The sequence below is a fragment of the Dermacentor albipictus genome, chromosome 3 (assembly GCF_038994185.2).
Source record: "Dermacentor albipictus isolate Rhodes 1998 colony chromosome 3, USDA_Dalb.pri_finalv2, whole genome shotgun sequence".
Lineage (NCBI taxonomy): Eukaryota > Metazoa > Arthropoda > Arachnida > Ixodida > Ixodidae > Dermacentor > Dermacentor albipictus.
In genome coordinates, this window is record NC_091823.1 from 90,022,168 (window position 1) to 90,040,107 (window position 17,940).

Here is a 17,940-nt window from a genome sequence, read left to right on the forward strand (position 1 = left end):
ACTTCACTAAAAAAATTGGGCCGAGCAGCCTGTGTCAGTTCGCCAAACAGATTCGACATGTATATTCCTCAAGCAGCAAGCACCAGTAAATTTCTCAAGTGAGTTTGATTTGATTTAATAGTTTCCATTTACACACACACATGTACAGAAGAGTGGTAAGTGGAGGTGGATGAGGGAAAAAAGTCGCACAGACGCGGCTTGAGGTAACCTCACCCCCTTAGGTACAATATGGCTGCATGGGGTAACACATCAAGCGCCATATAAACTACATTTAAACAGTGGCCATAAAACATTGCAGTTATACAATATATGAAAGAACAGTGAAATATTTCCACAATAACAATGCAAAACACACTGCGGCATTGAAATAAACAAATGATATACACTTGGTAATATAGACAAAAAAAGAGGAACATAACTTACATTATTATTCATTAACAAACGCGCCCTAAAGAGGTGAGTTGAACGTGTAACACGGGAAAGGAAATATATATTGGCACATTCCTATTTGTGCTCTGTAAATAGCTGTAAGCCTTCATTAACTTTACTTCAACTTTCCGCCGCTTAAAAAAAATAAACACGTGAAGAACCGCCTAATGTTGACAGGCAGTTAAAGAAGCAAGTGAGGCGTGTAGAACCTAAGCTCCAGTATTAGTTAAGTCCCCGTGCTACTGCCGAGCGTTTCTGTGAGGAAATGCAAAAATTCGATATTCTACCATGAACTACTCGTTGTGAGCAAACCTATTTTAGCGGAATAAAATCAACGTAACTGCCGTAGAAGTAATATATAGCCAGCTTTGTGACATACTTGTTGCACCGCGGCAGGTATGGTATCATAACTGGATTCCTATAGGCTATGCTTTTGCGATTGTCTATCCGCGCATGAAAAACCCGCAATGGGCTGGTCTGCGTCGCTTCGGCTGGCACTGTAGCGTTGCCTTCGAGAGCTGCATTGTTGTCTAAGAAACTAGCTCTTTGAATAAATGTTCGCAAAGGAAGACGTCGTAAAAATATATTTGAGACGACCACCATAAGTATACAAGCAGAGAGAACGAGGGCGAACAAACGAAAACACCGCAGAAAGCGCCCGGACAACGCCCGAACTGTAGCAGACGACAGGCGCGAGTCCGTGCCCTGACGTCACGCGAGCGGCGCTCGCAACGCCGCTCGTGTTCGTTCTCGGGGCTAATAGCCCGACTGCTGAAGCTGCTATAGGGCACCGTCGTATGCAACCGAGGAAGAAACATCTGTGTCTTTGTCGGCACCTTTCCCAGCCCTGTTTGCATTCATTCGTGTCGTACACCCCTGAGCAAAAGTATACGTACCAAGGATTGCGCGATAAAGCCAATTTTTTTTTCCTCTGCCTCTGAATGCAACTTGAAATTGAGGACTGCAGTCCAAACTTGGCATTGCGAACTTCCCAGTGTACTCGTCAATTTTACTTTATGCATGTTAATTACAGTGAAATTTAGTTTTTTTCGGTGACCCTGTGGTCCGTGTACTTTTTCTCACGGGTGTATACGTAAGGGAGGGAGGAGGGTGCTAGTTGCAGACGGATCTAGCCTTGCAAAGGCATGGCGGCAATTTCTCCGTCCGAGCGTCTCAATTTAACTTTTGAGGCGTAATATGCCACATATTCACTAGTACATAAGCTTGTCACATACACATATATTATTAACACTTTTAAGAGAGACAAACTATAGGCCACGGCGGCCGCATTTCGATGGGGGAGAAATGCGAAAACATCCGTGTACTCAGATTTAGGTGCACGTTAAAGAACTTCAGGTGGTCGAAACGTCCGGAGTCGTTCACTATACGGCGTGCCTCATAATCAGAAAGTGGTTTTGGCACGTAACCCCCCCCCCTCCAAAGAAATAAATAAAAATAAAGACAAACTAAGTTGTGAGACTCTGCTGAAGTATTCTTCTAACCCGCGATTACGTTGTTATTATAACACTTGTGACTTCCATACACGCTGCTTTCTTTCTTTTTTTTTCCAGCTCTGACGCCTGTGTTGGTAGTTGCTGCATGCAGATTAGAGCGCTTCGAACTGCTTACAACACTTTCGGAGGCTCGCTGCTATTAATCGTTTCCGTGACTATATATATTGCGATGAGGTTTATTCTCGTTCACGACGTTGTGGAACGCTAGGCAAAACAAGGCACTGCAAGGGCTGTCCGAAGCACGGGGTCGCTCGAGATCACGGCACGGCCCTTCGTCTTCCTCTTCAGACGGCACATACACAGGGGCGCGTCTGCTTCATTACAATGCCCCGGGAGCTAAGCGTAGCCATCCTGGCGACTCAGGGCGCGGAGAAGATGAGCGGGTCGTAGTACGGTTTCAGGCGGTTGACATGTACTGTCTCTCGCCCACGACGACGCAGGTCTGGTGACACGGTGAGCGGCTCGACGATGTAGTTGACCGGTGAAGTGGCCTCGATTATACGGTATGGACCGTGATAACGCGCCAGGAGTTTGGAAGAAAGGCCAGGAATGTTGGCTGGTATCCAAAGCCACACAAGTGAACCAGGAACAAAGTTGGGCGGTGGTTGATGAGCACGGTCATGTCTTGTCTTTTGACGTTCTTGAGTCTCACTAGTCAGGGCACGTGCCAGCTGACGGCAATCTTCAGCATATTTGGCGACTTCGGAAAGCGGAGTATACTCTGTAGCGTCAGGTTGGTACGGCAGTATGGTGTCCAAAGGGCATGATGGCTCACGGCCATACACAAGAAAACAGGGGGAAAAGCCGGTGGTGGCTTGCGTCGCGGTGTTGTACGCGAACGTAACAAAGGGGAGTACGGTGTCCCAGTTGGAGTGGTCGGATGAAATATACATCCGCAACATGTCGCCAAGTGTGCGATTGAAGCGCTCGGTAAGACCGTTGGTTTGGGGATGGTACGCGGTCGATTTGCGATGAATTATCCTGCACTCAGCGAGGAGGGCTTGGATGCCCTCCGACAGGAAGACACGGCCCCTATCACTCAGTAATTCTCGGGGAGCACCGTGGCGAAGGACAAAATTGCGAAGGATGAAAAAACCAACGTCACGGGCGGTCGCTGCTGGCAGTGCTGCAGTCTCTGCGTAGCGAGTAAGGTGATCTACGCCGACAATAATCCACCGATTTCCACGCCCGCTGCATGGAAACGGGCCGTAGAGGTCGATGCCGACGCGGTCGAACGGACGAGACGGGCATGGCAGCGGCTGCAACGGTCCTGTGAAACGCTGTGTAGGTGTTTTGCTTTGTTGGCATGTAGTGCAAGACTGAATGTACTTTTGCACAAAGTTGTACATGCCTCTCCAATAATAGCGCTGACGCAACCTTGTGTAAGTTTTGAGGACGCCGGCATGAGCGCTTAGGGGGTCAGCGTGAAAAGACGCGCAGACGTCAGAGCGCATATGACGAGGTATAGCGAGGAGCCATTTGCGTCCGTCGGGCATGTAGTTTCGGCGATATAGAATGTTGTCCCGCACTGAGAAGTGGGTTGCTTGGCGACGTAGTGCTCGTGTCGAAGGGACATCAGACGGAGCAGCAAGGTAGTCGAGTAACATTGCAAGGGATGGGTCCTTTCGCTGCTCTGTGAGCATGTCAGGGATGGTGAACGGTGACAGGGTGGACGAGGAAGCTGACAACGACGCCAAATCAGGCGTCAGTGGGGAGCGAGAGAGCGCATCAGCGTCGGAGTGCTTGCGACCAGAGCGGTACATGACGCGGATGTCGTACTCTTGCAAGCGAAGCGCCCAACGTCCCAAGCGTCCAGACGGGTCTTTCAAGGAAGAAAGCCAACAAAGGGCATGGTGGTCAGTAACAACGGCGAAAGAACGGCCGTAAAGGTATGGGCGAAACTTGCTTAATGCCCAGATGATCGCTAGACACTCCTTTTCTGTGACGGAGTAATTTAATTCTGCTTTCTTTAGAGTACGGCTCGCATAAGCGACGACGTATTCATCATAGCCAGCTTTCCGTTGCGCTAAGACCGCGCCAAGGCCAACTCCGCTGGCGTCAGTATGGACTTCCGTGGGAGCATCAGGGTCGTAGTGGCGAAGAATCGGTGGTGAGGTCAACAAGTGGCGCAATTGCTGAAATGCTGCATCACATTCAGGTGACCATGCTGCTATGCCGTTACTGGCGGAAAGTAAACTTGTCAAAGGCGCCATGATGGATGCGAAATTGCGTACGAAGCGACGAAAATAAGAACATAAGCCAATAAAACTTCGGAGGGTTTTGATAGACGTGGGCCTTGGGAACTCTGCAACAGCGCGGAGCTTGTCTGGATCCGGGAGGACGCCGTCTTTTGAGATAACGTGACCCAATATGGTTAGCTTGCTTGCAGCAAAGCGGCACTTTTTGAGGTTAAGCTGTAGACCGGCAGAGGCGAGACAGGTCAGAATGTCATGCAGGCGAGCGAGGTGCGTCGGAAAATCGGTTGAGAAGACGACGATGTCGTCGAGGTAACATAAACAGGTCTTCCATTTGTGGCCACGAAGGATGGTGTCGATCATACGCTCAAAAGTAGCAGGCGCGTTGCACAACCCGAAGGGCATGACGTTAAATTCGTAGAGGCCATCGGGTGTAACGAATGCGGTTTTCGGACGGTCAGGCTTGGCCATGGGAACTTGCCAGTACCCGGAGCGCAGATCCAAGGAACTGAAGTATTCTGCGCCTTGTAAACAGTCGAGAGCGTCATCGATTCGAGGCAGAGGATAAACGTCTTTCCTCGTTATCTTGTTTAGGCGTCTGTAGTCGACACAAAAGCGAATGGAGCCATCTTTTTTCCTCACCAATACGACAGGTGAAGACCAAGGACTTTGAGAGGGACGGATGACTTTACGTTGAAGCATGTCGTCCACGTGCTCCGTGATGATTCGGCGCTCTTCGGCGGAGACACGATACGGGCGCTGTCGCAAGGGGGAGTGGGAACCAGTGTCGATGATGTGAGAAACACCGGTGGCACGGCCCAGTGACGTCTGATGACAGTCGAAAGAAGAGACAAACTTGTGAAGGAGAGCGAGAAGTTGGCGGCGATGAGATGGGGAAAGTGCAGGGTCGATGGCCTTGTCAAAACCCACTGAAGGTGATGAGCCGGAGACCGAAGCGATGGCGTCAAGGTGACGGAGGGAGGCGGCAGGAACATCGAAGTCGTCGACGTAGTCGACCGCTTGAAAGTATCCTACCGTCTCTCCACGCAGTAGGCTGATCGGGTACTGGTAGTAGTTGGTGACCAGCATCACAGTTGAGCCAGAGGTTACAGTAAGCACGGCAAACGGAAGAACAATGCCCTTGCGTTGAGCAAACACATCGGACGGCGTGAACACTACGGTGGCGTCAGATGCGGAATCAGACGACAAGACAACAGCCATCGACGACTCAGGAGGTACGGTTGTGTCGGCATCAACAGTGAGTTTGTCGGCAAAGTGAGGAGAGCTGGTCGGCAGTGATTCACATAGTGGTAAAAGCGACACTTCTGCACGTGAACAGTCAATGACAGCATGATGACGTGACAGGAAATCCCAACCAATGATGAGGTCGTGAGAGCACGATGGTAGCACGAAACACTCGATTATGTACAGAACGTCGTTGATGACGACACGGGCCGTGCATACAGCTGAAGGGTGGATTCGCTGCGCGCTGGCAGTGGCGAGCACCAGGCCAGAGCGAGCTGTAGTCACTTTTCATAGCTTGCGGCAAAGGCCCTCGTGAATGACGGAAACGGCTGCTCCGGTATCGACTAGTGCCACTGCTGGTACTCCCTCTACAAAAACGGTAATTACATTTTGCGGCGAAGATTGAGGTCTTGAGAAAATCGACGTATTTGCAGTTCTTGCCTCAGGAACTGCAGCAGTCAGTTTCCCTCTTCAGTGGGAACTCGACGACGCAGGGGCGAAATCGAACGCCGACGAGGGGAAGGGGAACGCCGAGTTTCCAACCGGCGATCAGTGTCGAGACGTCGCGGTGATAATGGAGGCGTGGCGGTGTATTGTGGTGCGTAGCGGGGCCTGTCAAAGCTGGTACACGCAGTTGAGGCGCGGCGGCGACAGAAGCGTACCACATGGCCAGCAATGCCGCAGGCGAAGCAGATAGGCCGGTTGTCTTGAGTGCGCCACGTCTCGGTGGGACGAAAAAAGTGTGGTGACGGTCGGGCAACTTGAAATGAAGCCGGATTCATGGGCGATGGAAAGGAAGCGGTCTGCGCAGGTGGCCGTGCAACCACGGCTGCATAACTGAGCGGCAGCGACGTAGGGTGGTTGGCAAAGTTGGTATGGGCCAGCGGCACACTCATAGGGTTGGGTGGGGGGGTTGTAGGAGCTGCAGGAAGCGCTTCAGATATGTGATTTCGGATGGCTTCCTGCAGCGTTGGAGGCAAAGCTGCCGTAGGTGCATCACTGTGAGGCAGCAGCGAGAGCTGCCTGGCCACCTCTTCACGGATAAAATCTTTGATATGCTGCGAGAGGGTCGAGTTGGTGAATTCGGTAGAAACCGCGATGCTGGAGACGGAATCGGCGTGCTGGATGTTCTGGCGGGCGATGGAACGTTGGCGGCGCAGCTCGTCAAAGCTCTGGCAGAGGTTAATGAGGACGGATACGCTAGTTGGGCCTTTGGCCAGCAACATCTGGAATGCGCTGTCCTCGATGCCCTTGAGGATGTGTTTGATCTTGTCATCCTCTGACATGCTGGGATTGGCCCGCTTGCACAAATCGAGAACATCCTCGATGTAGCTGGGGAATGTTTCTCCAGGCTGCTGTGCGCGCTGGCGTAGACGCTGTTCAGCGCGTAGCGTACGCACAGCTGGGCGATCAAACACCTCTGCAAACAGAGTCTTAAAGGCGGACCAGCTTGTAAAGTCTGATTCGTGGTTGAAGAACCAAAGTTTGGCTACGTCGGCGAGGTAGAACGGCACGTTGGTCAGCTTAGACTGGTCATCCCATCGGTTATGGGCACTTACACGTTCGTACGATGAGAGCCAGTCTTCCACGTCGTGTTCGGCGGTCCCACTGAAAATGGGTGGGTCGCGCTGACGAGGGACGCCGGCGCAGATGACAGTGGCAGCCGGTGGGGCGGGCAACGAGGTGGCGGGATCAGGCATAGTGCAAGGCGATCTTGTTGGCAGGGTTCGAGTGCGGAGCTCCAGGACGAGGCGAAGGATCTCAGCAACCTCCACCAAATGCGATGAGGTTTATTCTCGTTCACGACGTTGTGGAACGCTAGGCAAAACAAGGCACTGCAAGGGCTGTCCGAAGCACGGGGTCGCTCGAGATCACGGCACGGCCCTTCGTCTTCCTCTTCAGACGGCACATACACAGGGGCGCGTCTGCTTCATTACAATATATATATACTCGTATATACGACGCAGGAATTCAAATACGCGCGTACGTATACGAATGCCGAATGCAATGCATTGCTGCTCGAATCAAGAATGAGCTGTGCATCGTCGGCTACGTATAATATCGCCCTGCACCGCTCCAGTATTACCTGGCAAAGTGCGTGTGTGCATTAAACGCGCACCCATATACCCATGACGAAGCTCGAAGAATACAAACGGCTGTATGGATTCGGGAGAGGGGTGTTGAAGCTGAGAAAAGAAAGGGGGTGGGGGAGGGGATGCTAACAGCAGCGTGCTAACGAGCTTCACGACTGCCAATCAATCCCGCCGAAAGTCGTGCAGCCCCGCTCTGAGCTCCGGCGCGTGTGGTCTGCGCTCACCACTCTTACACGGCCGCGCATTGGACGCGCACGGTGCGTGGCCGGGTGCTCTTCTTTCGTAATTGCGATCTCTTTGGCCGGCAAGCTTTTCGCCGGGCCGCTGCAACCAGTTCTGCCCCTGCAACTGAACGTGCATGTACGTATCTGCTGCACCCAGAGCGCCAGTGACTCCCCCGTCGTTCTCGATGCAAGCAGAGGGAGAGGGGTCGAGGTGTTGATCTCGCGGAGGAGACCGTAAACGTATAAAATGCTGCCTCGGTGGTATATACCCGCACATTTCGCCTGGGCCGCGCGCCAAAGCGCGTAGTATATGTGTGCGATATCCGGCGCTCCTGTTTACATGCGCGTGTACGGTTCTGCGCGGGTATGCGGCGTGCCTTGGAGACCAATGCTGCTGTACGTCAGCCCCGATCGATATATGAATGACTGTTTTAAATGAAATAGTTTTCTTTGCCTCTTTCGCCCATTTTCGTGGTTGGCTGGGGGTCGGACTCGACAAGGAAGACATTCGTTCGTTCGTTTTAGTCCCTTACAATGATAGTCATCAATGGTGTCTTCCCAATTTTTGCCATGGTTTGTAACCAACTTATACTGTCGCAATAGAGAAGTCTAGGTATTCGTCGTATTCGTTTTTTATCAGCCAAATTTATGTATTTGCATATAGATGCACTGTGCTCTCACTTATCTCTCTCCCTCGCAATCTCTATTTCTCTCTCTCTCTCTCTCTCTGCTGACGCTCTACTGTCACTATATAGGACAACACTTGGACATTTGACACACAACATTCTTACGTCTATGCGTCTAACCATTATGCCTGCAGGTATTGCGATCGATTCTGAAGAATTAAATAATTTAACAGATAAATGAGAAGGTTCACGCATACATCAATGCTAGCCTAGCTTGGCACGCTAGAATTTCCCAGCGCGCGCGCGCGGAGTTTCGACACCGCAGCATCCGGTTTGTTTGTTTTACTGCTGCAATGTGCAATTTCGTTTCACCTACGCTGCATGGCATTCATTGGGACTCGTACATGGTTTGCTCACGCAGAAGGCGCGTAAATATATGTCTCGTGCGGCGACGACACATGACACGTGTATACACATATACTCCGCCCGATATTTCTATAATGAAGCAGACGTTCGCAGGCAGGCCACGACTGACGCTCGGGACCGTTGGCAATGCGAGAGACAAGCTTTCAAAGGAGATCGCCCTTTGTTCCTGCTGAGTACAATTTTTAGGCGATAAGTTTAACACTGCTTGGCTCACCTTCGCCATCTATGTAAATCCACAGTGGGCATCGCAACAGAGGTCATGGGCCCTGGCATATTGTCGCCGCATGAAGGAAAGAAAACGGTGCTCTCTGGCATGTATACGTGTACACTGCTCGCAATGACGCGGCCTACGTCAACTTACACTGACCGTTACGTCAGGCCAGTGGTCGTTAGGCCGTTGCTATAGACCAGCAGTCGCCACCACTGACGAAATCAAATCCGACTGACGGCACATTTTGCGTTCGTTTGTTCGTTCGTTCGTTCCTTCGCTCGTTCGTTCGTTCAATCTTCCTTGCACATTAAATATTTTTTGTTGCGCTTCCAGAGGCGTGCGGACGCATTCCACTTCGTTCGCGACGGCTGTGCGTGCACGTGGCATGATAGCACATCGGCCCACTTTCAGCATGTTTCTTTTTTTTTTCTCCCCCCATGCACCGTAGTACATGTCGTTCTATCGCAGCTATGTATTGCGGCTTCCGATTTCAGCTGTGGTTTAAAGCGTCGATGCGAACGTTGTAAAACACGACTTTTTTTTTTAGTTAAGTCGTTGTCGCGCATTGTTGTCGGTGACAACTGGCGTAGTTTAGTTGCGGTATCTTCTGTTTGCTTACTTGTATTGCACGCATGCTTCCGCTCTGCGGCACTAATTTACATTTGCATGCTATTTCCCATTGAAACGACAGATTTCTCTCTCTATCTCTCTCTCTCTCTCTCTGTCTCACACACACACACAACGTATAGAAACAACACGGCGCAATATTCCATGCGAGTGGTGTTTAAGACCAACCTGCGAACGAGGGAAGGCTTTCAGAACACTCACTCTGTGAGGATCATGTGCCTTTCGGTTCTGAATGTTCATTAAGTATACGTTTTGTAAATGAAATGTGAGCTGAATTCAGTGAAAATAAAAAAAAAACAAGGGATCCACACTGTAACACAGACCGCGCTTGCAGCGCTTGTTTCCCCTTTCACAAATCGCTCTCGTGGCATGTGGTACATACTATATTCCACTAAGCAATGGCGATGGCTGACGTGACCCATACATCGATACTGGGAAAACACGGGGAAGGTGGGAGATGGAAATTCAAGACGATGAGCAAAACGAGCATGTGTTTTGCTCATGCCTGGAAGAAGACAAGACCACTTGTCGAAACGTTGGCTTCTGCTTCTCACCTTGTTCTCGTTTCGCTCATCGTCTTTATCGACACTGTGGCATATTCTAAACCTACGCAATGCAATTCGCACAAGACCGGCGTATATGTCGTGCATACTTGTCAACGAGATTCGGAGCATGACAAAGCTGTTTTCGCGAAGCCAATCACGGATGAGGTTCTCTAAATGGAAGCCTTGACAAAGCGTGTTATTTATGATTACTTATATCGTGCCGTTCTTTTTTTCTTTATTTCTTTCTTTACAAGAAACATGGTCTAACAATATTGCACCCGCCGCGGTTGCTCAGTGGCTATGGTGTTAGGCTGCTGAGCACGAGGTCGCGGGATCGAATCCCGGCCACGGCGGCCGCATTTCTATGGGGGCGAAATGCGAAAACACCCGTGTACTTAGCTTTAGGTGCACGTTAAAGAACCCCAGGTGGTCGAAATTTCCGGAGTCCTCCACTACGGCGTGCCTCATAATCAGAAAGTGGTTTTGGCACGTAAAACCCCATAACTTAATTTTTTTTTAAACAATATTGCAACACGTTATAATCCTTTGCCGAGCCGTCGTGATACCCTATGCCCTCTCAGCGTGCACGTACTGTACCTTATTCCTTGTTTATTTTTTTCCTAATCCCCATTACATTGGAGCTAAAATCATTAATTTTACAGTATCGGAGTCGAGATTGCACAGGTCACACATTTTCAGCATCTTTTCTGCGATCACAGAATTGCTAAGCACTGTGGCTGATAACGAGTTATCCGTATATTCGGATGTTTGCGCGCCAGACGCTTTGATTTCGATCTTGTTCCGCCAGCAATGGCGAATGCCACATATTTTTGTTGTTATTATTATTATGTGTTCTTCTCTTATGTAGCGCATAAGGCAGCATTCGTAGTATAGGCACTGGGAAATTAATGGCTCTAGTGAGATAAAAAAAAAAGTATCTCGGCACTCAAAGGTATATATACGTCTGTGCTCAGCTATTTGTCTCACGTAGAAACACTTCTTTTTTTTTTAGGCAGATCTCCAAAATGCTAATTCACTCATATTTGGATTGAGCTTTAACACAGCTGCGTCAGTAGATTCGATGGATGGCAAATAATGTTGGTTCCCGACCTCGCTCTCAGTTACTTAAGCGGAGCTAGCTTGCATTGTCGACGTTATAATTATTAAAAAAAAAAGTACAGCTACCTTGAAAAGCGACTTTTTTTTCTTTTTTCCTCTGTCAATTTCTTAGTGCTTTGTACCACTACAATACTTCGTTTACTTCATGTCACCAGCGAAGAGAAGACTAACGCTCATTTAACTAAGTAGTGGCGGTTTCGGTTACTATGCAGTCAGCAGAATAATCAACCGTATTAGCGCAAAATATCGGTAACTTACGCTGAAATGACGCAGCTTGTAAGTTAATTAAAGCGCACCTGTAAGTCTCCGAAGACTTCTCCACGGTGAACCCTTCGAAATGAGGCAATTGAGAGCACAAATCTAACTGGAATTTTTAGGATTACGCGGCACGAAATGTCACGTGATACCACATGAGCCTATCATTTTCTTATTTATTTATTATTATTATATTTTTCGAGCGAGAATGGTGCTTGAGACAAAGTGACGGTACTTAAAAAGGCGACATGTACGCCTGATGTGTCTTCAATTAATTTCCGTCCTTGGAATTGTTCCTGCCCGAAAATGAATATTCAGATACAGCCGATGTTTTCACGATAATGATGATCTCCCGTTTTTCCGCTAAGATCGCCGAATACCCTTGCGACAAAAAACCTTCCATACTGTCGCCTTCACTGGAAGCAGGAGCAAGCAATTACACAAAAGGCAAAAAAGAAAAGCTCTTTATCTAATGATCTAATGTTGCAGACACTAACTAAAATACATTAAACATAAAACATGGTAAACCGGAAGGCGCCTCTTTGCTTTAACATGTGCACGACTTATTTATTTAATCATTCTTTATTATGCTTGTGTGTTTCTCTACAACATGAACAATTTCTTGTCTACAAGTTTGAGGCAGAAAAGAAAAACATCTTCACCGTCCCTGTGTTCTCTGTTGTACCTGTCGCGAGATCCAGGGCCGGTATCATTAAATCAATGGCTCTCTCTCATGCACTTTGCTCAGTGGCATATGGCTGCTCTGTGTAGAAGAGACGAGCGGCACTTGTGTCATTGTAAGAAGTGCGAGAATAGAGTCGATACGAAAATACGAACAGGATTGTATTAGCATGAGCAATATATGAATTATGTAAACGTCTTTCGGCGGTTCTCTAGCAATTTCGTTATATTTCTGTTGCCCGCATTGACTATAATGGGCGGTTGATTATGAAAAAAAAACTGCGCAGTGGTAAATTTTATTTGAGTCCTCATTAAACATTGAATCCATGTAAGCTTCAGTTCAGAGTTTTGGACCCATATAGCACAAAGGCAAGAACCTAATTTATTCATCTCACTTAATCTACTCCTAAGTGAGATCATACAAGCGCTAAATAAGTGATTTGAGGTAGCCTTTGATAAGTAAGAAAAATTAAATCTATAAGCTAAGTCATACAGCAACCCTGCAAGCTTGTCGTTGAAATGCCTCCTGGAGCAACCAACACCTTGGCCCAATTCACAAAAACCTCTCACGCTAAACTGCTCGTAAGTGAAAGTTCCGGCCAATCCTGATGTTGGACATATGATTAGAGAAGGCGGCCTGTCGATGACAAAGAGCACTTACGAAGGAGAAGCTTTGTGGGTTCGGCCCCTTGTTGCCGAGCGCCAAACACTGCTAAACGGGAAGTACAGGTAAAGCACATTAGTGTAGGTCTGCAGCAAAACAATCCTAAACACACGGGGTCACACGTGTACTGTCCCAACTAAAGCGCAACTGCGGTGAGTCAGTAAGCGGTTTCGATCTTCCACACCAGTCTCCGGTGAAACGTAGACTTTGGATGGCGTTTTTGTTTCCGCCGGCATCGCTGTCCTTCGCCCATCGGCCACCGCGTCTGCGAAAGCGCTCGAACGCGCGCGCGCGCGCGGCCCCCATGCGCGCCGTTTCGCGCGTGCGCATGTAGCCTGTGCGGAACGCCGCGGCGCGTCACGTGCGTTTCCCCGCGCCTCCCCGACGACCCCGCCCCTGCGAGCAAGCTTTTGTGACGTCACGGCCGGCCGCCTCCAATGGGCGCGCTCGGACCCGCCCCCCACGTTGAGCGCTTCCGCGGCGGCGCGCTCCCGTCGGGCGCTTGTTCGCGGCGCGCATTGTGAGCGCGAGACAAAGTGTCGCAGGCGGCCCATTCTCCGGAGCCGATGCCCGTGCCCTCCATCACCGTCTCGCCCGCGCCGCGCCGTTGCAGCCGCAGCCGCCGCTAGAGAGGGCCCGCCGCCGCGCCTGCTGCAGCAGCCGGCACACGCTCCACTCTTCTTCCCCTTCGCTCGCCACCGACAACAACCCCTTGTTCGGCGTGTCTTCGTCTTCGCACAGAGCCCGTGGGTGACGCCAGTGCTGTGTGTGTTTGCTCTCCGGTGCTTGGGCCCCGAGGCCGTCGCGCGCTTGCGCCCGCCACATCGGTGTCCAAAAAAAGGGGGACCCAGGCCGCGTTCGTTGTCCCCGTACTGCACACTGCCGCCGGCTGACTGTGTTGTGTCCCGCCACCGACAACGACCGCCTCCAGTCCACCACCGCCACGACCGGATCCCGGCGTGCTTCAATGGTCATTCTGTGAGTGCTACCACCTCCTGACCGCCGGCCGCACTTGGCTCGTGCGCGCGCGCGCGCCGCATGCATGCGTGCATGCAGCCTCGCTGTCCGCTCTCGGCGCCGCGTGCAATTGGTTGGTGGCCGCCGGACCGTAGCGGCGTGCGCCGGTCGGTTCTCATTTTCGCACCGTGAGCCGCGCGAATTAATGCACCTTGTCCATTGTATCACTGTGGACGTTACTCGCTTAGGTAGCTCTAGGTTTCGTTTCTGTTTCGCGCTGCTTGGGCGGGAATGGGCGGCGCGGAGGGAAGGCGCGAAGAGGGGGAGGGGTGCAGTGTGTTTTGGGATGCGTCGACTCCAGCAGAATTTCCGTTCGACGCACACACTTTGCACCACCTACCTAAGCTTGCTGCGATACGCGTTGTTATTCACCCTGATCGTGCTGGTCTGGTCGCAGTGCATTGCGCGCTTGTGCAGGAAGAACGTGTCTCTGGTTGTTGTGTCCGAGAGTGGACTTCCAAAAGCTCCAAATCCAACTGTGCGAATATTTTGGCTGTTTTGTATTGGTGCAACGTGTGAGTGGCCAAATGCATTAGCACAATAGTCCGACGAAGCCAGAACGATTTGCTGCAGTGCTCGTGTTCTGTATGGCTGCTCGTGTACATGGATAGGCAGGCAGGTGCGTTTTGTGAAGTCGCGAACGCAATAGCATTTTAAGAGGTAATCGCATTGATAGACATGAAATACGTTTATTTATAACTAGTGTAGTTGACGCCTGTATTTTAGTACAGCGTACTTCTGTCTTCGAGAACTGGTTCATCGCTGCCTAGGCACTCATCAGCCTGAGGACCGTATTGACGCGTAGCATGCGAATAGAAAGCCACGGAACAGTCATGTTACTGATATTCCATTTTGATTCCCTGCAGCTGCATGGTGCACGCTGTTCCATATCCGAATACATTTCAGAACGGTGTCAGGTGCCTCGCTTACAAGTATACGTGTCGCTTCTATCACTCAATGTTAGGTGTTTTTGGCTTGCTTTCAGCTAATTCACTTTCGTAACGTTTCGTAACGAATCTATCTGGTCATCCGGTCCGTGGGTGGTCGCGTACTTTGTATTCGTGGTTCGGGCAGTACCGATGTCCACTGCATGTGCATTTACATATATAGCGGCTTCTAACGTGCGACTTGCCATATCATGCACTGTTCATATTAGTATGGCTCGCAAGCGTATACCGCTGCTCATAAAAATGTCCGGGTTAAACGGTTATGTTCGATCGGAATGTTAGTTAGAAATGGAATATCATTTTAACGTGACATTCGCGCCTGTTCAGCTATAGGCGAAGCCTTTCATCACCTAGCGAGTCACTGATAACATTTGGAGCGCTATACAGGCTTCGGGCAACAGCGTCGCCCTTTATCGTCTGTGTTCAGCTTTGCTCATTTACATCTCAGCAAGGGATTACGTCGAAGAGGCAACCGTTGGCGTCGAAGGGAAAACCGCGCAGGGCGACAAGGACGACGTGTCATACCGCGTCTATCTGGATTGTTCATCGTGGAAACCTATGTCGCTTGTGTGCGCGCGACCGCTATTTACTCCTTCGCTTGCGCCAACATTCCTCAGTCCGCCGCCATCGCATCGTGCTGGACCAGTGATGCCTCTGCTTTGCCGTGTGCATTCGGAACACTGTAACGAACGGTCCCGCGCTGATTGGGAAAGCTTAGCTTCTTTTTGCATAATAGACAACGAATCTGTCCTAGTGTTATCACGTGTTTCGACTGATAATGAAATAATTTTTTTTTTCAAAATTAGAAATTCAGCGTAGGTGCTTAATTGAATGCTACACTGTAGCCGATTAGCGTCGAATTTTGGTCACAACCCCACTAGAGTGGTGGCGTTCCACGGAGTTCGCACTGCAGACTTTTCTTTTTAAATGTGTAGGATATTTTACGCAACTTGTTCATTCCTGTAAAGTGAGCCACCCTATAGTGTGGCAAAGTTTACACTAGTATACACTTGTTTAACTAGTTTACACTAGTTGAGCACTATATACTAGTGTTCAACGCCCTGCGACAGAAACGCGACGACATGCGCATTAGAAATGATGCAGAACTGCATGTAATAGCTATCTACAGTGAAATGCTGCTATGCTCCCCGCAGGAGTATTAACTGCGAGTCGTCGTCCTTGTCCAGCCTAATATCAGCGTAACAGCGTTGTGACGGCAGCAAGACGCGCATTGCAAGAGACGCATCCTGTGTACAAAACGCACACACTACGTGCAAGCGCACAAGCAACTTCAGGGGCAAAATTGCTGAAACGCAGCTCGTTCCCACGCTCCTCGGTCCGAATGATCGTCTTCGTGCTTTCCGGCAACTCCTTCGTTTTAACGCCGAAGCGCTCCACTCCAATGTGGGCAGTTCTTGCAGGGTCGTTATTTTCGCTCCCCACGTATACATTCGCTCATGGAGCCGAGATAAACAAGACTTTTACGACAGGAGCGCGAGATCGGTCGAGCAATATGCGGACACGCTGTGAGGGAACGCGTAGCCAATGCGCCGCACCTGTTCTTCAGAAAGTGAGCTTCGTTGCACCCCACGACTGCGCTGTTCGCGTGCACTCTGTACGTTTACAGGCGCAGAGCCCAAAGCTCACCGCAGACATGTTTTGCGTGCCGGCCCGATTGAGAGCGCGCATTTTGCGCAACCAGGGGAAGCCCCGACCGGCGGTAGCTGTGGATGTAGAGGGGGCGGGGGAAGGGGTCGGTCGACCGCAGGAGGTGGACGGGAGGGCGCGGGGGCGACGCTGTGGATGTTTCACTGGCTTCCGCTGGCCGTGGTATAGTGGTGGCAGTTAGGCAAGTCCCCCTTCCGTCCTCCCGATGGCGCCATGTGCAGCGAATTCGCTGGCACCCTGTCGCGGGGCCAAGCGCATCACACACGCGCATGCCTCTCGTCTCCGCCGCTGGTGCCGACCTCTCTTGCCGGGCCCCGCGAATTTCGAGTATACAGCTTCGAGCCAAAATGTGAGGGTCTGCCTCGTGCTGATCAGAGACGGCCTTTGAGCACCGCTGATTCCTGCGTGTGGATGAGGCACTGATACGCGTTCATATGTGCATTGCAGCCAATGTTGTTAGTCGATCCTGTTGCATTCTTATCACCTTGACCGGCCAATTGAGCAATGCTGGAACGTTGAGCCAATGATAAACAGCGAAACGCGTAGAGAGAGATAGAGAAGACAGGAAAGGCAGGAAGGTTAACAGACGAACGGTTTGCGGTTTGCTACTCTGCACTGGGGGAAGGGGTATGGGGATGAAGAAAGAGAGAGAGAGAGCACAGTTTCGAGCACATTTGTATGTTCGGACCGATTATGCACAGCGAGTATGCACAGGTATTTCAACAGCGCTTTCGTGGATTTCTGTGCCATATACGCGTACGGCCATGGTCCAAGGATCTTCGTTACCGAAAATGGTCTAGAGTCCAACTGGTAATGTTGGAACAAGACCGTCTTTCATATGTCTCGATTTTTCCGCTAAATTTAGTCACCGTCACAAGGCGAGGCGTTTATGTTCGTTTTTATCTACGCACTGTTTCGCATATTCGCATTGCTTCGAAAGCTGTAGGGCAAGAACAAAAACACCACGCAGAAAATAAGGGGTTATTTTCGAAATTACAATTTGATACCGTGAGCCGAGGGGCAGAGGCATGGTTCGCAGATTGTTTACGATTCTACAATTTTCCCACTTCTACCATAAAGTGAGTTCATCAAATGCTGCGGACAGCATAATTTCGTGCTCAGTACAGTGTCTGGTGCGGTTTCTCGTCTCCTAGCTTTGTAATCAGAACAAATGTGAGAATTAAGTGAAGATATGCAAGAACGTATGCACCGATTCGGAAGTATTTGTTTCCTGTGTCATTATTTGCAGCGTCCAGATGCAGTCATTCCTGCGCGTCATCGACAGCGTTTGTTTGTCCGGGCACGTAATCAGTAACGGTATGCCTTAAGAAGAGGCGATATATCCTCTGTATAAAAATACGCTGCGTTTGACATATACCTACACTACGCGCTGCACATATTGTGTTCCATGTTACACATATTGCAGCAAAAATCGGCGCTCTACACTGTAAATT

At 50.2% G+C, this 17,940-nt stretch overlaps 1 protein-coding gene across 5 annotated transcripts in view; it reads left to right on the forward strand.

Moving 5' to 3' along the window:
• Nucleotides 1–17,940, forward strand: part of LOC139057471 (transcription factor Sox-5-like) — an 884,741-nt gene that overhangs the window by 579,567 nt on the left and 287,234 nt on the right. The window contains exon 1 of one of the 5 annotated variants that reach the window (XM_070535792.1): nucleotides 13,379–13,832. The exons of 3 other annotated variants lie outside the window; for them this stretch is intronic. In XM_070535792.1, coding sequence (XP_070391893.1) covers nucleotides 13,822–13,832 — 11 coding nt within the window. In that variant the 5' untranslated portion in view covers nucleotides 13,379–13,821. Of the gene's footprint in view, nucleotides 1–13,378; nucleotides 13,833–17,940 lie in introns of those variants that run through there. One more of the 5 variants, XM_070535793.1, reaches the window with a different exon arrangement.